General features: G+C 41.4%; 8 protein-coding genes across 8 annotated transcripts; 6 read left to right on the forward strand and 2 right to left on the reverse strand.

Annotated features, from left to right (window-relative positions):
* Nucleotides 1-244: 244 nt before the first annotated feature.
* On the forward strand, nucleotides 245-2,629 carry IL334_006252 (uncharacterized protein; the record flags this gene model as incomplete). Its single annotated transcript, XM_062937956.1, has 4 exons — nucleotides 245-1,655; nucleotides 1,739-1,844; nucleotides 2,009-2,224; nucleotides 2,314-2,629. The coding sequence occupies 4 exons, from the start codon at nucleotides 245-247 to the stop codon at nucleotides 2,627-2,629; spliced, it is 2,049 nt and encodes a 682-aa protein (XP_062794007.1).
* Nucleotides 2,630-2,990: 361 nt separating this feature from the next.
* On the reverse strand, nucleotides 2,991-3,716 carry IL334_006253 (mitochondrial import inner membrane translocase subunit TIM8; the record flags this gene model as incomplete). The annotated part of the gene is made up of 6 exons (XM_062937957.1): nucleotides 2,991-3,087; nucleotides 3,233-3,268; nucleotides 3,367-3,376; nucleotides 3,448-3,497; nucleotides 3,568-3,596; nucleotides 3,675-3,716. The coding sequence occupies 6 exons, from the start codon at nucleotides 3,714-3,716 to the stop codon at nucleotides 2,991-2,993; spliced, it is 264 nt and encodes an 87-aa protein (XP_062794008.1).
* Nucleotides 3,717-4,118: 402 nt separating this feature from the next.
* On the forward strand, nucleotides 4,119-4,967 carry IL334_006254 (uncharacterized protein; the record flags this gene model as incomplete). Its single annotated transcript, XM_062937958.1, has 5 exons — nucleotides 4,119-4,177; nucleotides 4,291-4,531; nucleotides 4,658-4,740; nucleotides 4,843-4,864; nucleotides 4,953-4,967. The coding sequence occupies 5 exons, from the start codon at nucleotides 4,119-4,121 to the stop codon at nucleotides 4,965-4,967; spliced, it is 420 nt and encodes a 139-aa protein (XP_062794009.1).
* Nucleotides 4,968-5,743: 776 nt separating this feature from the next.
* IL334_006255 (thioredoxin reductase) lies at nucleotides 5,744-7,426 on the forward strand (the record flags this gene model as incomplete). The annotated part of the gene is made up of 8 exons (XM_062937959.1): nucleotides 5,744-5,914; nucleotides 5,995-6,011; nucleotides 6,113-6,149; nucleotides 6,224-6,294; nucleotides 6,399-6,518; nucleotides 6,608-6,780; nucleotides 6,846-6,961; nucleotides 7,025-7,426. 8 exons carry the CDS (start codon nucleotides 5,744-5,746, stop codon nucleotides 7,424-7,426), a joined length of 1,107 nt encoding a protein of 368 aa, XP_062794010.1.
* A 615-nt stretch (nucleotides 7,427-8,041) lies between these two features.
* Nucleotides 8,042-10,572, reverse strand: IL334_006256 (uncharacterized protein; the record flags this gene model as incomplete). Its single annotated transcript, XM_062937960.1, has 7 exons — nucleotides 8,042-8,206; nucleotides 8,346-8,722; nucleotides 8,835-9,285; nucleotides 9,348-9,616; nucleotides 9,691-10,338; nucleotides 10,431-10,487; nucleotides 10,557-10,572. The coding sequence occupies 7 exons, from the start codon at nucleotides 10,570-10,572 to the stop codon at nucleotides 8,042-8,044; spliced, it is 1,983 nt and encodes a 660-aa protein (XP_062794011.1).
* A 424-nt stretch (nucleotides 10,573-10,996) lies between these two features.
* On the forward strand, nucleotides 10,997-12,644 carry IL334_006257 (CDK-activating kinase assembly factor MAT1; the record flags this gene model as incomplete). Its single annotated transcript, XM_062937961.1, has 6 exons — nucleotides 10,997-11,191; nucleotides 11,283-11,371; nucleotides 11,533-11,685; nucleotides 11,756-11,829; nucleotides 11,934-12,178; nucleotides 12,258-12,644. The coding sequence occupies 6 exons, from the start codon at nucleotides 10,997-10,999 to the stop codon at nucleotides 12,642-12,644; spliced, it is 1,143 nt and encodes a 380-aa protein (XP_062794012.1).
* A 490-nt stretch (nucleotides 12,645-13,134) lies between these two features.
* IL334_006258 (uncharacterized protein) lies at nucleotides 13,135-15,211 on the forward strand (the record flags this gene model as incomplete). Its single annotated transcript, XM_062937962.1, has 4 exons — nucleotides 13,135-13,399; nucleotides 13,515-13,728; nucleotides 13,825-14,323; nucleotides 14,402-15,211. 4 exons carry the CDS (start codon nucleotides 13,135-13,137, stop codon nucleotides 15,209-15,211), a joined length of 1,788 nt encoding a protein of 595 aa, XP_062794013.1.
* A 1,742-nt stretch (nucleotides 15,212-16,953) lies between these two features.
* On the forward strand, nucleotides 16,954-18,924 carry IL334_006259 (uncharacterized protein; the record flags this gene model as incomplete). Its single annotated transcript, XM_062937963.1, has 7 exons — nucleotides 16,954-17,249; nucleotides 17,308-17,409; nucleotides 17,476-17,666; nucleotides 17,750-17,972; nucleotides 18,050-18,170; nucleotides 18,247-18,527; nucleotides 18,621-18,924. 7 exons carry the CDS (start codon nucleotides 16,954-16,956, stop codon nucleotides 18,922-18,924), a joined length of 1,518 nt encoding a protein of 505 aa, XP_062794014.1.
* Between the last annotated feature and the right edge of the window lie 388 nt (nucleotides 18,925-19,312).

Here is a 19,312-nt window from a genome sequence, read left to right on the forward strand (position 1 = left end):
CTGTATATCACGTTCGCCTTCCATACTTGTCACTCTCAACGCTTTCCCACGACCGTATCTATAACGACAAAATACATTCCATTGATAACGACTTTTGCACGCTTTCCTTTCTCATTGATAGTTACACAGACTACCTCGTACTTACCTTCACCATATAAGGTATCACCAAACAACAGCTTGTACTCAAAAGAGCATCATCAACATGGATCATATCAGCCCATCTAACCCATCTCTCACCTCATCCATGTCATCCGCCGCCTCATCATCATCATCATCATCATCATCATCCACTCAAATGCCTATACAACCCCTACGCAATCCTAAATATCGTCATATATCCAAATCTGCTTCTAAGAGAGAATCAGTCCAGATGTTGGGATCCATCAAAGATCTCCAACTACATTTCTCTCGTGCTGGTTTAGTAGAACATCGTCCTGGTACAGGTGTAGGTCTTAAATCTTCTGGACTGAACACACTTGGTCAATTAGGTGAAGATGAGGAAGAACAAGGTGAAGAAGAGAATAGACCTCCGACTGCAGGACCTGGTTTAGAAGTTAAGATAGAAAGGAAACCTTGGAAAGAAGTTGACTTACCTAGAATAGATCCTGAAGATGCTAGAAAGGAAGCTAAAAATATCATCAATCAAGTTAGAGATATTTGGGGTTTATCATTACCTTCCTCATCACTATCACCGCTACCGACCTCCCCCTTATCACCAAATCGAGATCCAAATCAATCTTCAGGTTCTAATTCTGGTTCTGGTTCTGGTTCTGGTTCTGGTTCAGGTTCAGGTTTGACATCAAGTAAATCATTATACTTCCCAAGTAATCTCAATTTAGATGATTTTTTAAAGTTACAACATGAAAATAACCTACGTACATCCCAAGATATTCAATCTGCCCTAGTGACTACCGCACAATCAATTAGACGTATCAGATTCTTAGCCTTATCAATCTCACACGCTACTACAGCGGCCAACGGAGGTAGGAAAGTCTCCGGATCATCTTTATTCTCATCTAGGTTCCTGGGAACAAATACCAATAAATTGAGATCAACTTTCTCTACTCCTTCTAGACCGAGTGGAGGTAGACCACCTCGAGGTATTTCTGGACCCAACACGAATCAAAATGAAAGGAAATCTAGTCTTGGTAGACTTGAAGAGAGCGATAAACAGGATGTTTTAGGTGAATTGAGAAAAGCTGCTTTGGAAGTATTGACTGCTCTAAGAGAATTAGAGGAGAGATTGAGATTGGAAAATATGGATAAGGATGGAATGGATTCGCTTGTGGTACAGGATGATTCGCAAAGATCCATCTCACCATCCATTGGATCAAGCTCAGGATTGGTTTCTGATGAACCCGAAGGATATGATTCTGAAGATGATGATTTGTTCAACCCTAATAACTTGGCGAATTCGAATAATGATAATGGGACAATAACGACTTCATGGGAAGACCGTATCCTGAAAGAAAAAAGGGAATACAAAGATTTAGGTGATATAGCATGGGAAAAAGAAGCTAGGAATACAAGGGAAAATATGGGTAAATGGGTCGGTGTAGTTGAAAACTTGTTCTTGTTTCAAAAGAATGATTTGGAAACGAAAGATGAAGATTGGGTGAAAGGGGACCATCAAGAATGGATAGGGAAAGAATTAGGTGAGCCGGAAACGATTCGTCTTATATGATACAATAGCATTGTGTGCAAGACTGATCATCGAATTCCAACGCAATCCCCCTAGAACAACTACATTCTTTTTTGATCTCAAACTTACCTCTAGATCTGACTTTACGTCTTCCTTCAACAGAGTCGGAGAACTTCGATGACACCTTGTTATCGAGATTGTCGTGAGTGACCTCGCCACTTCTCCGATGACTAAGCTCTCCTTGACTGGTCGATCTATGACTACATCCACTGTTCGACGTAATCATCACTCCTTACCGCTTTCACGTCGCTATGCTAGCCCTTTGTCAGAAGTGCAGTCTGTGCTGACTCGGATCTCCGTCTACAGCGATGGATATATCCTCATTCATGCCTACAACTCCTCTTTATTGCGATCATCCAAACCATGGGGCTTTATACCCGACGAAGATGTTCACGATACTTTATCATCGTTATCAAACAATGGACAAATTTCACCGTCAAAAATAGCGAATGCAAATGACGAGGGTAAAAAAGAGAAGGAGTGGACATTTAGGAAAGTTGGTAACCTGACTTGTTTCGCAGCGTAAGTTAAAACTGTTGATCTATGCTTGACATTTGACAAACACATCCTTGGCTTTCTTCCAATACTAACAATGGGGCACTGTTCAATAGCGCTTTAAGACACCGATATCAACTTCCCATTTCTATGCCAATCACTTCACTTCCGTTGCCACCGCCAAACACCAAATCAAGACCATCGATATCAGCTTCGAACGTGAACTCAGCTACAAATTCAAATTCAACAAAAGAGAAAGAAGAGAAAATCGAATTTGATCCTATGATAATTGCAAGAAAATCCCAAGGATGGGAAAGGATGTTGCGATCTTTACTTGAAAGATGGTTATGTGAAGTTGTCAATGAAGTCAGGGAAGCTAAAGGTTTACTTCAAGAAAGGGATGTTAGCTTGAAGAGGGGTGGGATGGTTTAGATCGGCATCATTTGATCCAGTGTAAGTAATTGGGCGGATAGGATTTGTGCTGCATCGTACCAATTCACCTTGCACAACTTTACCTTTACCTGAAAAACCCTTCCTTACGACCTGCCCACCCTGTAGGTTAGGATTGTATAGAGCGAGCATGCCTGTCCTTGATGATATGCGGTACATGCAATTTTTGATACTGATGAGATGTGCTTGTTTATTTCGTCTCTTTCACTATCCCTTCCATTCTTTCTTTATCATCCATCTCTTTTCCTGTCTCACCTGCATCAACCGATTATTGTATAATTCCATCGCGACTTGAGACCCCTAAGACATCGTTCTTCCACTGCTCCCTGACGGTAAATTGAAATTAGAGTTGCTGTTTTTGAGATTCAATCTGTTTGACTATATATAAACTTGAATCCAAGAATCTATCTACGCAATTTTCGAGACATTGAGCTTCTGACCTGTAGGCGAAAGAGGATTGAACGATGTCAGCGATAATTGCAGGCGATTTCCGAGATGCCGAGATGGTAATGTATAGCGATGAGAAATTGAGCAAAGTCTGGCAAATTCCAAATTGTTGAAACGAGGGGAATATCTGAAACTCACTTTGAGAATTTAGATGAGATGGATCCTGTGATACATCTAAATGAACGATATTGCATTAGCTAATTATTCATCTTTGGTATAAGATCTTTGATATATCAATATGCTAGATGATATATAGTTGAAATGAGACGTACGTATTCCAACCTATTAAGTCCAAACGAGAAATCGAAAAGAAAAATTAGCTTTATCAGAACCGTTGAGCAGACTTCACTTACATGTGTTGGTGAGCTCGTGAATAGATGCTTGAAGTTTAGCTTTTGCTTGTCTGTCATCATGCCAAGAACCCCACATTAGCATATTTCTGAGTTGTACTCGCTTGGGTTTATTCAGCTTACTCTTGCTCTAAGAAGCCTTCCAACTCCCTCTACTCGAGATTGACACGATGATCAGCTTGATTCGATGATCCTCTCTCGTTGGGAGATTGCAGGAAGAACAAACTCACTTTGGAAGCATCGTCAAGTTGAGGAATACCTTGTGCTGACATTATTTTGACTTTTGATTTGTACTTGATTGATTGTTTGAAGCTGAAGCTGAAGCTAATGCTGTTATGCCTGATGCTTTTGTTTCTATATCTTAGGTGGCCAGTGTGAATTCAAGGGGAGCAAGTGATAAAAAGTTGGGAATGAAAGAAGATAATTATCGATCTATATCGGCACTCGCCGCTTTTCCTCAGAGGAGTGATAATCGACCATGTGGGAAAGCCATGACGTGTTATTATAATTACAATATCACTCCTGTTTGGTGGGAGCAGCCCCCCTCGATGTCACAGAGCGTTCCATTCCATGTCATATGTTTGGCTCGTATTTCACTCGTGCATGCGTTGCTCTCTATGATCAAGTCAGTCGAAGGTGTGTTCTAGTAGTCATCACTCAGTGAGCATTACACGATGAGCGACTACGCCTTTGCTGCTGGCGGATCATTGAAGTTCAAAGGTCAAGGGGAGAAGTGAGTGTATCTCTTTCCAACTTACTGTTTCACTTCGACTCTTACCTATAAAATCTGGATCAACTGTAAACGAAGGTGGGATCCGCTGACGTTGACAATTGATATGGTAATAGGAAGAAGAAGAAGAAGTCGCATTCATCAAATGAAAGAACGAAAGTAGATTCTGAAATACAACAGAAGGAAAAACAACGTACAAGAATTCGAGATGATTCTGCCGATATAGATGATGAAGAAGAAGATGATGATGACACAAATATCTCAGGAAGAGGGGAAAGTTCGAAATACACGAAAATGGAAAATGAACATAAGATGACTGAAGCTGAAAAGAGATTTTTAGAAACGCAGCGTAAGAGGGTAAGCGATATCGATCTCCCCACCCCCACTTACACACTGGCAATGTCAAACGCATCTTGCTTGAATATTCTATGAGAATCATGTAGGCTGACTTGAAAGGTTCAATGACATGGTGTATTGGTATAGAGAGAAGAACGAGTTAAAAAATTAGCAAAGCAGACTCATAAAGACAGAGTATCAGAATTGAATGCTAAACTTGATAGATTAAGGTGGGTGACCGTGTCTATTCAGCTGAATCTTTCATTCCCCGACGTCGTGGATCAAATCACAAAAGCAAAGCTGATATATTGATCTTCTGCAAATTCAAATAGTGAACATCACGATATGCCAAAGGTAAGCTACTTTCAATTCGTATTTTATGTGTAAAAACCCGCCCCCGCCAATCTCAAAGGAATGAAAAGCTGATTTTCTCTTGTGATAGATTGGTCCTGGATAGAATGCGTCAAGCTACACACAGCCAAAGCTACCAGCTTACAGCTTATTCTTCGACTTGCGATATGTCTTTCTCCCTCACATGTGGTTTCGTCATTCCCCTCTTTGTACAATGTATGCATATAGTTGTTTACCCCAGTTCATCTTCAGTTTGTTTATCTGATGAGACGAATCACTTGGCGACTTCGACTGACAGTGACAAGATAAGGTGACCGAGATCGGCCGAAATGTCCTTTGCCGACGGTTGCGGTACTTTGTATTGGGACTATTCTTAATTCAGGCTAATTAATATATACCACTACAAATTTTCTAATGGATCATTACGAAAAAAAACAGGGAGCTGTGTCATTTCATCATTTTGTAATCAAAACAAACCATACGAGTATTCGGTGGCGAGTCAATGAAAAAGGAATACGGCATTTGAGTTTTGAGTTTCCCGGGGTACAAAAAACAGACCATCTCATTCTCTCGTATTCCATTCCATCTTTCTTCGTTTTCATCTCATCTTATTTCTTACTCAATCAACATCAACAAAAAGAGTAAAAGAATAAAAACTCAAGTCTTTTCAAGATTCAACGAATAACTCAACGGACCACTTCTGCATATAGAGTTAGACTCAAAAATAGAATATCAATTAGATCATCTTCATCACCCATCTCATATCGTTCAATACATACTTCTACTCCACCTCCACCACCACCACCTAAATATTCCATCAGAGGAATAAGTACCATACCTTTAGTCAATAACAACAACAACAACGAACAAGGAGAAAACAAAATGTCACCTATTCCAAATGGAGATTCTCACGTGAACGTGATTGAACCACAAACAAAAGGTGAAAAATCAAAGAAACAACATACTCAAGTTGTAATCATTGGTTCAGGTCCAGCTGGTCATACTGCCGCTATCTATCTAGCCAGAGCGAACCTCGAACCTATCTTATACGAGGTGAGTCTAACTCCTCATCAACGTTATGCATCCTTTCATGGGCATCTTTCGCTGATATCTTGTTGTTCTTGACGAAATAGGGTATGCTTGCTAATGGGTAAGTCACTTGGTTTAAACAAACAAATCCGTGATCCGCGTTATCGGACATCTCCCAAAAAAAAAAAAGGAGTCAGAACCATTATGCTGATGGCCTGATAGTTTCGCTCCTGGTGGTCAACTCACAACTACCACTGAGGTATGTATACAGTCGTGGTCATATCTTGACGAAGGAATTCTTGCTGACGGGGATCCTAATCTTATTTTAAATAGGTTGAAAACTTCCCCGGTTTCCCAGATGGTGTAACTGGTACTGAGATGATGGACAAGTTCCGAGCTCAAAGGTGAGTACCCACCTCATACACCGATCTGGCACACCGCAAAGATCGATGTCCACTCTCTAGTGTGAGATTTCATGCTGATCTCCATGAATGGTGTTCATCAATAGTGAGCGATTCGGTACCAAGATCATCACGGAGACTATTGCTCGAGTCGATCTTACTCAAAGACCGTTCAAATACTGGACTGAAGGAGAGGAGGAGGAACACGAGTTTATGACTGCCGATACGTGAGTGACATCTCTCGCCCCTGTCTCTACAGCAACACACAGTACACTCGACGATCTACCGTTGCTGATAGTATACATCCAAATTGTAGCATCATCATCGCTACCGGTGCTTCTGCCAAGAGACTTTTCCTTCCAGGAGAAGAAACCTACTGGCAATCTGGTATCTCGGCTTGTGCCGTTTGCGATGGTGCTGTACCCATCTTCAGAAACAAGCCTTTGGCCGTCATTGGTGGTGGTGATTCCGCAGCAGAGGAAGCTACCTGTGAGTATATTTTGACTTCTGTCAGTTGAGAAAGTTGTATCTCCATGCTGATGACTGCTTGGTAGACCTCACCAAGTACGGTTCTCACGTTTACGTCTTGGTTCGAAGAGAGGAACTTCGAGCTTCTAAGATCATGGCTAAGAGATTGACTTCTCATCCTAAAGTCACTGTCCTCTGGAACGTGAGTATATATCATAATGACATGCGTGATGCGTTCATATGCTGACGCTGTGCCACATGATAGACCGTCGCAACTGAATGTAAAGGGGATGGCGATCTTTTACAGTCATTAGCACTCAAGAATGTCAAAACAGGAGAAGAGAGTGAATTGAAAGTGAATGGTCTTTTCTATGCTATTGGCCACGAACCTGCAACAGCATTAGTCAAATCACAATTAGAGACTGATGTAGATGGATACATCAAGACTGTACCTGGAACAGCTCAAACCTCAATCAAGGGAGTATTCGCAGCTGGAGATGTTCAAGATAAGAAATACAGACAAGCTATCACTTCAGCAGGGTCAGGTTGTATGGCTGCTTTAGAAGCCGAGAGATTGATCTCAGAAGAAGAAGCAGATGACGATTCTATCAGACCTGAAGACGTACACGTCCCTGCTGAAGGTTATTTAGGTACTGATAAAGAGTAAAGAAAAACATGTTTGTTTTTTCTTGTTCGGAGGTTTGGAGGTTTGGAGGTTTGGAGGTTTGGATTCTGAATTTAGCATTTGTAGATGGGTCATATATAAACTAGATGGATTTGTTAAAGAATTATGCATTGAAGTGATTGATCTAAGCTCTAAGACCTTGCAAGTGGGAAAACAATCTCAGATGAATTCGGAATAGCCAGCCCTAAATCTCAGATAGTCGATGTGCAACTTCGAGTCTTCGAATGTCCGTTTCGATTGCGGCTTTCTACGGGATATCTGTAAGTGGGAAAGAATGAGAAACACTTTCTTAGTCTGTATCTCTGTATCATCTCTACGTTCGTTCATCCTCAATCATACCGTATGTCTGGCTGGACACAATTTGTTCCAATTCAAAACGCTGTCGTTTCAGGATATTTCTGCGCGAGATATGAAATGGAAGAGGTGAATATTGATTAGTACTGAGCTGACCACGATGAAAATGTCGAGACGTGTTTGGTCAATCGACGTCTTATATGCATTACCTCGAGAACTGCTCAAGGGTCCTGATGGCATACGAATATGTAGAATGCATAGATACATGCCACACGGTCCTGCTTTTTTTGGGTTACATCTTTATCATAATATACCAGACATGATGTCTTTCACTGCGTCTGCAGCTGCCGCATCTAGGTCTTCTGGTGGAGGAGGTGGGGGTGGTGGTGGACTACCTGATTCTTCAGGCGCTGGAGCTTCGCCTTCTGGAGGAGGAGGTGGTGGGGGTGCAGGTCCAAGGAATTCTTCCTGTAGACATGACGGGAGAAAAGTAAGCATGAATCATAAAGAATTGAGCCAGTTCGGACAGGGAATTGATGAGTGAAAGATGAATGATCCAAAGGCAGTACAGTAGGAGAAAATGATCCATTGAGAGACTTGAACTTACCTCTAGTACATTGGCTACCAAGATAGTCCTTCCACCAAATTGTCTACCTCCAATGGCATTCATTGCTTTTGAAGCGGATCCAACATCTTTGTACATGACGTAAACTCTTCCTACACCATTTTCTTCATCTATTGCCCTGCTCTTTTCCGCTGATGCAGCAGCTGAATCTCCAGGTGCCCATTTTTTGTTTTTAGGTGTTGGTCTAGGTATTCTTACACCTTCGACTTGACCATATTTGGAACATTCATCATTGATATCTTCCAAAATCTCGGTATAATCTTCATCTGAGTACAACTCTTCGGGTGTGACCATGTTGAGTAACAACATGACTCGTGTAGGTGGTGCGTCAGCATGAGCTGATTGCAGGATGTTTGGGACTGTAGAAACGGAGATCAGCTTCGGTGGTATTACTCGTATCACAACATTGTCTTTTTCCAAATATAATGAAACAAAGGGAGCTGGACGAATTAGGGAGAATCCGGTACTCACCAGCTTGTTGCAGGAACGCAGCGGAACCAGGCATGGCGTGAGCAGGACCTTGATTTCTACCCACAGCAGCTCTTTGAACAACTAAAACTCTATCACCCAAAGCGAAGTTATGTAAACCTTGAATGGCCATATCCGTCACTGTTGAATCCATATATTCGCAAAATGCGAAACCCTTTGATACACCTGCACTTTCTTTAACCAAATTGAATGTCTTTAATTCACCAAACGCTTTTAATAATTCTAATACTTGTTCGTCATTTAAGTATGTTGGTAAACCACCAATGAATAATTTGTTGGGTGAATCAACCATTGATCCTCCTGGTACACCAAATGTTGATGCTAATGGATCTACTCCAGAATAATCTTTAGGTCTTCTTACTCTCAGTGGCTGTCCATCATACATCACTCCGTCAAACTGCAATGCTGCTGTAGCTTCATCGGCAGTTCGGAACTATAAAGTCATGAATCAGCTATATATCCTAAGGTCAAAATTGAAGATAAAAGACAGCTCACCTCGACAAAAGCAAAGTTCTTTTCATTGTTAATTTGACATGTCGCTACTGGTTCACCAGGCATATCTACTGCCAACTTGTGTTCTTGCATCAACTTGATGAAGAAGTCCTGAATCTGTTGTTCTGACATTCTATCATTTATACCTCCAACGTATAATCTCTTGGTTTGTCGAACTGGATTAGCAGGAGGGAAAGATCCAGCCATGAGTTGAGATGGAACACCTAAAGAGGCAGGAGGCGGTACTCGTCCAGGACCATAAGTGAACATTCCTAATCAGACAAAGCATGTAAGCATTACATTCATAATTTCGACGCCATCTGGACTTGGACTGAACAGTACTCACCAGTCATCTTGGCTTCCATAGCGCCAACACCTTCGAATTGAGCTGGTCTGATATCCCAATGAGAATTCTGAAGATGTCTCTCTTCTAATGGAACTGTTCCAGGTGGAGTAGGACTTCTTCCTGGACTACCCCTTCTTCTCCTATCTCTACTTCTATCCCTATCTCTGTCTCTTCCACCACCACCACCACCACCACCACCACCACCGCCACCTCCTCTGAATCCATCATCTTCGTCTCTTCTTCTTCTAGGTGGTGGACTATATCCTCTCATAGGTTGAGCATATGGATCTTCATGTCTTGGTCTTCTATCACGATGTCCACCACCGCCTGCAGCCCCGCCTCCCATGGGTTGAGCCGCTAAATCATTATCGTCGTCCTCTCTTCTCCTTCTTCTAGGTCGATCCCTTTCTCTATCTCTTTCATCGTATCCTCCTCTGTTATCACGATCATATCTGTCTCTCTCCCTATCTCTATCTCTGTAACCGTCCCTGTCTCTATCTCTTCCGCTGTCTCTTTCAGGTCGATAGTTGTCATCCCTGTCTCCTCCTCGATGACTCCGGTCATCCCTATCTCCTCGATCCCTGTGTCTCTTTTCCCTCTCTCGGTCTCGGTCGTAATCCTTATCACGGTGGCTTCGGTGACTTCGAGCTGCACATTCATCCAATGGACAACATTAGCGCCACAAAGTATCATGATAGCCACTGTTGTCTGCTCGTCATCCATGAAAAGTTCACACTTACAATCGTCATCCCGACCACTGTTTTTGGCATAAGAGGAAGCAGCCGCTTCAAGAGCGTCTAGTAGTACATGTGTGATTCATCAGCTTAGCACATTATTCCTCCTGCGCTCAATGGGTGTTAGCTCACCGTATCCTGCGTCCATCCTTTTTGTACTTTTGAGTTTGCTGCTTGCTTTTGTAAGAGCAAGGTGGATGAATCACTGAGAGTGGAAAAGAACCAATGGAGTCATGAAATCAACCCCCGTTGCAATTCGACACATCACGTCAAAAAGAGAGGGGGGAAACATCGTCTATGTACTGGTATTATGAGTGTCGGGAATATGCGGAGATATGAACACATGTGGCACTCTCATCTCGTATGAGGAGCCCCACATCTTACTACAATCACGTCCCCCTCCTCCCGTGATAAAATCAACTATGGTGATTGAGATGATATCTCTTGATGAAACACTGTATACACCTCACTTCTCAACTTGAATAAAGCTACGTTCTCATCGAGAACCCAAGTACAATTAGACGGGTCGACTTCTGCCCACTAGCGCTACCCCTTTTAGGAGCATATCCGAAATGTCATCTCGTTTGCCAATGCGTAAACCACCTGCTGGATCTTCATCCTCATCCTCATCATCATCTCTTCGTAAACCACAAATACCAGCCAGGAAAGGGCAACGAGTAGGAACCAACGCTAAAGGGACTCAGGAAGATGGTTATTTGTATGTTGCAGGTGTGAGGGACGCTAGTAATAGAGTGGCGGAATATAGGGTGAGTCAGCAACGAGCTATAATCACATCTCCTCTCTCTCTCTCTCTTGTGTACACTCACTAATATGAATGTTGTTGGTGAATACAATTAGACGGAACAAGATAGTTGTCCTATTTGTCACACAGATAGACAATTTAATCCAAATCTTAGATTACTAGTTTCACCATGTTATCATAAAATGTAAGTTCCATTCTAGTCATTTACTCTCAATTAATTCGATTCACCGCTTTCTCTTCACGTTTTTCACCTTTACACTAACTTGGTCATGTGACCTTTCCAATATGAAAGTATACTGAATGCTAAATTGTGTTTCTTTTTTTGGTCGTCAAATCAAATGATAGGTGCGAATCATGTATAGATAGGCTATTCACTTTGGGTCCTGAACCATGTCCTAAATGTGGACGTATATTAAGAAAAATCAATTTCGCTCATCAAACATTCGAAGATTTAAAGGTTGAGAAAGAAGTTGCTGTAAGAAGAAGGATGGTTCAAGTGTGAGTTTTAATCGAATTCTGAATGTCATTGGGTAGGGCGCTTATCTGCATATAACGTCTATTTGATCAGGTTCAATAAACGTAGAGACGATTTTGGGAGTGATAGAGAATACGATAATTACCTAGAAGAAGTAGAAGATCTCAGTGAGTATCCATCTCTTCATCACTGCAGATTGCCTTTCCTTTCAATCAACATTTAACAGTGGGCTGTGAGTGGAGAAACTGACATGTAAAACTTAATGATTCAGCTTTCAACCTACTCAATGATATTGATGTGGAAAGAACAGAAGCTAGAATAACGGAATTTGAGAAATCGAATGCCTCATTGATCGCAACGAATCAGAAGAAGTCTGCATTAGAAGCCATGTCTCAAAATGAAAGAGAAGAAGTCGAGAGGAGGGCAAGAGAAGAAAGGATGAGAATGGTAGAAGAGGCTGCAAGGATTGAAAGGGAAGAAGAAGAAAGAATCAAGCATGAAATAACCGAAACTTTGGTAAGTGGGCTGTTCTGCCATCGCTCGGTGAAAGGAAATGTTATCGTGTCATGACTGATCCTATGAGACTGTGTATTAGGCAAGAGGAGAGACTAAACGAGCGCGTGAAATTGAAATTACAGCAAGAGCCGCTAAACAATCACGTCAAGAATCATTATTCAAATTCATTCCGCCATCTTTACTAGCCAACATGTCTGATTCCAAAGAAGATGAAGTCCTACATACACCATTATCACCTTCGTACAATGGACCTTTTATCCCTATACCGTATTCGGATCCTAATCAAGCACGATATAAAGAGTGGTATGAGATCAAAGATGATTATATGGATGGAAGGAGTGGTGTGGTCTTTGTCAAAGATGACAAAGAAGGTAAAGTAAGAGGTGGTGGATGGGATTTGAATCTGTTTTGGGAAATGGAAGTCAGATCTGCTGTAGAATCTTTAGGTGTTGAACCGTTAGTATAAGTGTGGTGTGTTGAAAGATACCAAGTCGTTATTGCATTGTTGTACGGATTAAATGTAGTCCTCTAAGGCGATCATCATAACCATCCCCATGTTCTTCCAATAATATTTGTATTCCCATTTCCTGTTGTAGAATATTTATCGCCCTTGGATATGCTTTTTTCCGTCGAGTATGTTGGGTTTGGTTTGGTTTTTAATTTACCATTATTTTGGCCACCCAAATTCAACGAAAGATACGCGTCAAGGCGTCGCGGTTGTTTGCAAAAGATGTTTCAATTGATTATATCCCTTTTATATATTGAATGTCTGATCCACTTACTCTCATCAATGACTACAAGCATGAGCATGGCAAGTACTAAGTGATAGAGGTGATAGCAAGCCGAAGCGATCGTTATTGCGATTTATCGCATACCTCATCTTACGGGTCGGATCTCATCTCATCCCATCCCATCTCATCCCATCCCATCCCATCTCTTACATATTATAGTCCACAATGTCCCCTCCTCACTGCGATCCAGGACCATCAAGTATTTCTCGAATCCAAGCTAGTCGATCACATTCTGCTCCATCTTTGACTCACTGGATGGGTAAGTCCAACAGCCCAATGAAACGATCTTGGAACCCTTCCACTTCACCTGGAATAGCTATCACTTCAGTTGAGGATAAAATGGGTGTAGGAAAGGTAGATAATGGTAAAGGAAAGGTCAAGGGTAAGGACTCAGAACGTGATATTGGTGTCGAACAAGGTTTGAGTCAATGTACGTTCTTTTCATCAAATATTCGTGGATCTCACGTCTCCTCCTGTGTCTGACATTCAGCATAGCAGTTGAAGGACAAGATTGGCGAGTTGTACTGACATATCATGTACAACAGTATACGTAAACCATGAAAAGAAAGAAGCATCTTCATCGCGAAATAAGAGACGATCTCCTAAAAAAGGAAACAACATCACAGAAGGAATCAGTGTATCTACTACTGGTACAAATCCAATATTGAGTTCGGAGTCGGAATTGAAAAGATCGAGTTGGGGAAGTGCGATTTTGGGCAACGCTTTATCCGTTGGAGTATTCGGAGCTGCTTTGGGATTGTAAGTCAATTTACAATCCTATACTCATTTGTACTGCAGTACAAGCTGTAAAGGGGAACGTGTTGATTGAGCTGATCGAGAGAATCAAATGGACAGGACGGCGTATAGGTTGATATCAAATCAATCTCCTTCTCCTTCTTTGTCACAGGAACGTTTCGATGGTCAAAATGGCGGAGGTAATACTAATCTAACTATCGAGGAAGGTTCACCTCAAGATTGCGTGGAAAATACCTTATCACCCGGTTCGTTGGAAGAAGAGGAAAATATCAATCAAGCTTCAAACGTGCCAGTGACTGAAGATGATGCTCCTTGCCCAAACAAAGACAGGCCGATATCACCTGTATCTATCATAAATCAAGGAATAGAAGCTGCAGTGGATACTACACTGGACAATATCGAGAACTCGTCGAATCGAGTATTCTCTTCTTCACCGCCAACAACAAACACAAGTACAAATATTGATACCGTTGGAGAACCTCAAATATCGACGCAGGATTTACCTCCTCCTCCAGCGTACGAAGAGACTGAGTGTGGTTTATCACGCCAGGGAAATGGTAATGTAAATGGAAAGAGTGAATGGGAAGATTTCAACGAGGTGAGTTGGTTTGATGCTGTTTCTTACTATACTATTCATCGCCGCCATTGCGCTGATTCAAGATTGATGGATGAGTAGCAGCTCGTCACCCCATCTTCGACGATAAAATCAAGTTCAACGACGTATCTCATGAATACATGTTCACAATCACGAAGACGAAAGATTAGAAACCGTCGTACCGGTTCGAGAATCTCAAGAAATGGTATATTTCATACATTCGGCAGTACTTCAATGCCAAATATCATCACAACTTCAAAGAGGGGAGATGAAACTCATTCGTCTCGGGGCATTTCGATCAACCAACAATACGTAGTTGGATCCAATGGCGATTCGACAGGCTCAATGGACAACGATGACACACATCAAGTTCAGGATCAAGATGATAACGAAAACGAAAACGAAAACGAAAACGAAAACGAAAACGAAAATGAGGATCAAGATGGGATGATAGCTCGATTAGATTCCATGAGTGTACAACTTGCTTTACTCATTGAAGAAGGCAAGAAAGCATTGGAGAAACCCATAGGGCGGAGTATTGCTTCAAATCTGGCCGATAGTGGGATTGGACCATCAGATATATTCAGTCCTCTCATCGACTCCGACCCCAATTTCGAGATAGAATCTGGATCTGAACCTGAATCTGTAGTTCAAGAATTCATTATATCAAACGATAGTATAACTGATCAGAAACAGGTCGAGAAAAGAGAAAGTATAAGTAGGATCCCAATGAAAATTGGATCAAGTCTCTATCAAAAGTTTACCCCAGAGAAGGACGATGATCATCGAAACGCTCTCATTGACTCGGGATCTCCAGTTGGAAAAGTGCATCTAACTTCGAAAATCCCCGTCAGGAGTAAAAGTATGACGAGTGGCTTGAACGTTGACTGAACTCGCTCAAGAGGCAAGTGGGATGTTTATACGTTGTATTAGCTTGTAACGCAGGATATAGATGTACACACTGTATGCATGTATGCATGTACGGGATATGTTATACTGAAATGTCCTGAGATCCACGCTATACGATACTATGTTGGCTTTTCCCATGTGACTAACAGTCAACGACTGTCCTCGATAAACCGTGAAATCCCTCATAATTAGAGACCAGCAAGCGCATCGCTATGAGTTATCGTGTATCCGTAGTACGGAACCCACTACCAACATACTCCACATGTATGCATGCATATTTTATGCATTTGTATGAGCCGTCAGACTTTGGAAGCTTTTATCGGAGTATTCGTCTGTTCAAAATGCATTGGTTCACATCTCAGTCATCCATTGATTCATGTCGCTCACTAGAACCCATTGAACAGTTCCCGCCACCATTTGAACCTGACTCGCACATATTGGTCGTTTGTGCAATTAAAACAGATTTCATCTCAGCGCCAAGGGAATTGTGTCTTAGGTTGAGATCGAGTGTTTCTCTCCTTTCTCTCCTTGCCTCTTTACCCTTTCCATCTTCGTCCCCTACCATATCCTTAAGCTTGAGCTGCGCGGGACTTCAGGACATTCACTTGGCATCGATGGACATATCGCTCCGCTCTGCTCTGCTTCTTCTTCTCAATTTCGAATTATCAGTACAAGTTGGAATCCACTTTCCTCAGTACGTTCTCGTTCTATAATTCAGATCCCCCATACATAGTTTGTTCACCTCACCAATCGACCTACCACCCAAATACTCGGTCAGATATAAAGTGACGCCATTTTGCTCAACAATTTGCAGTGTAAAATTAAATTACGGTAACGAAATCCAACCTCGTCATTTAGTTAAACAAGGAAAAGAAAAGCTTCACCGCAGCTCAACCTTTATCCTTTACGCTCGAAAGAAAAGAATAATTTGATAGAAAGGGAAAGGGAAGGGAAGGGAAAACAGATAAAAGACAATTGTTAATAAGTCTCCCCCTCGGGATACCCCAACCCATCTGCGCAAAATTGAGCAAAAGCACCGCAGTTCCTCTCCTCTTCTCACATCCCTTCTTTCACTGTCAAAAATACAAAAGGATAACCCTGAAATCCCATAAAACGGCGTTCTGTTGTAGCTGAGAAATAACATAATTAAAGAGCACATAATACGTACAGCATAGCATCAAGCTATTACTGTGACCTTGTACGTACATCATCAGCAGCAGCAGTGAGTCATCATCATCACATTCGTTAATAGATATAAATCATAACCCAACTAACACAAACGAAAATAGTCATAAAGAACGACGAAGTTCCAAGTCAATTTGCCAAGCACTACGCATGCGCAATATCGTATTTCATACTTTTGTATAATCTCACCTTTGCATTTCAACCGCATATAAAGGTCAACTTGACACATTTGTAGCCTTTTCATCATCACCATCATCATTATCATCGTTTTTGTGTAATCACATACAAGTTTTGCCACCTTCTCCCGAATCAAATCTCAACTTCAGATCTAATAAGCAATTGAAGATCCGATCAAAGGAAAAGGAGGTTTGAATAATCAATACCAACGACCAAATCAACGACTCTTGTATATTCCCTCTTTCTCTTGGCATTTCGTGTACCATCCCGAATCAAACAATTGTAGCATATTATACACATTTACAACTTGCTACCTGTCACTTCTCTTCACATTCCATCACACCGATCATCATCCTTTTACAATGATATTCCCTATCCCTCTCACACTCTTGCTTGCCTCGATACCGATCCTGTCATCTTCGGTATCAGTATCAGCGCAATCGACAGTGATACCTTTAACAGCGCATCATTCTCGACAATATTCGGATGATTTGGAAACCAGACAGTCTTGGCTTAAAGGTCAAGCTAGAGGTCTAAGGAAGAAATATCAAGATCATTTAGGTGAAAGAGGTCAGGATTTATTGAAAAGAGATGTATTAGAAGCAGATTATGAGTTATCAAGAAGATCTTTAGGAAGAAGAGCTTCCGGAAGTGTACAGTGAGTTACATTGAGTGATCCCGAACTCGTTCAGAAGCTAATGATCATACCAATTTAGGTTGACAGATGTCGGAATCGACGCTTCTTATTCTGGTCAAGTATCGATAGGGTCGCCCGCGCAAGATTTCCTATTGATTATGGATACAGGATCATCCGATCTGTGAGTTTCCTAACCATCATCCACGTTTCTTTCGAAAGGTATCATCAAGCTGACTCTGCTTCACAGTTGGGTAGCAGGATCGACATGTGAATCGTCATCGTGTACAGGTGTATCAACGTTCCAATCATCAAGTTCCACTTCATATTCAACGAGTAATGCAGCATTCAACATTTCTTATGGATCAGGAGATGCGGATGGTTATTTAGCTACAGATACTGTATCTTTAGCTGGATTCACCGTGACCGGTCAAACTTTCGGTGAGTCCTCTCTATCCACTATGTCGTTCACACAATCCCCCGGATCAGCTATTAATATCTCTCGTTTCATTGCTCGCTTTTAGCTGTCGTCACTTCAACAACGGCGAGATTGATCTCATCACCTTTATCAGGATTAATGGGATTAGCTTGGAAATCAATCGCATCGTCAAAAGCCACTCCATTTTGGCAAGCTTTAGCTGCTTCTGGATCATGGACAGATGCAGAAATGGGTTTCTACTTGGCAAGATATAGAGGTGACAATTACGCCACTTCAGTCGAAACTGAAGGTGGCGAATTGGTCCTAGGGTGAGTAGAACTGAGCTCAATATCTGACAACATCATATCAGGAGCTAAGCTGATCATTACATTATTTGGGAAAATAGTGGAACAAATACAAGTAAATACACCGGGTCAATAAATTACGTTTCGATCGATTCGGATGATCTTGATTATTGGAGGATACCAGTTCAGGGTACTACCGTCCAAGGAAGTCAAATCTCTATTGTGAGTCTATCAGTTCTCTAATGAATGCAGCTGGATGATGTGCAACATTGACTAACACTTGGTTCTGGATATATAGTCATCGTCAGGTTCACCACAAGCTGCAATCGATACAGGAACAACATTAATTGGAGTTCCCACAACAGTTGCTCAATCTATATATTCACAAATATCAGGTTCAGAAGCATTATCAGCTTCGTCAGGATATGATGGCTATTATCAGTACCCATGTGATACAACAGTCAACGTTACACTTCAATTTGGTGGTTTAAGTTATTCAATCTCTCAAGCCGATATGAACTTAGGTAGTTTCACGAGAGATACTTCAATGTGTACAGGTGCTTTCTTTGAAATGGATTTGTGAGTCATTTTCATTTCATCTGTACCTCAGATCGTATATCGATATCATCGCAGAATATATGCTAAATTCCTATTGCTGGTTAATTAACATAGATCAACGACATCACCTATTCAATGGATTGTTGGAGCGTCATTCTTGAAAAATGTTTATACGACATTCCGATACAATCCATCCGCGATTGGTTTCGCTCAATTAGCAAATGGTGTCCAATCAGTCAGTAACGGAACTACAAGTTCATCAACTACAGGTGGTGGAACAAGTGGCTCTGGTGGTACTGGTTCAGGAAGTGGTTCATCGTCAAGTGGTTCGTTACCTACTATCAACTTGAACAGCAATGTAGGAATTGTTGTGCTCTTTTCTACTTTCGTTGGTGGAATACTCGCCCATCTCTTATAAGCACCACAAATCCATATTCCTCGGCAGTCATGTAGGACAGGGTCGGGATCAGGATCGGGAACAGGAATCAGAATTTGGAGATAGTTTCAAGGAGGATTGAATGATCATCACCATCAGACAAAAACAATAATTGTTGTACTATTATGTTCTATCAATATAAACATACATCGAAAGACGGATTGGATTGGATTTAGAAAATAATCATACACGTATATACATATATATCATATTTTTATACTGTATAAATAAGAAGAAAAAAGGAGGGAACCATTTTATATTTATAGTTCAATTATCAGAAGAGGAATAGGATCTTACAAAAGATCCCATAAACTTCGTATTCAGCATGCATTGTTTGTATCCTATACCTCACATTATCTCGCGATTGTAT

This window comes from Kwoniella shivajii, chromosome 8, assembly GCF_035658355.1.
Source record: "Kwoniella shivajii chromosome 8, complete sequence".
In the NCBI taxonomy this organism is placed as follows: domain Eukaryota; kingdom Fungi; phylum Basidiomycota; class Tremellomycetes; order Tremellales; family Cryptococcaceae; genus Kwoniella; species Kwoniella shivajii.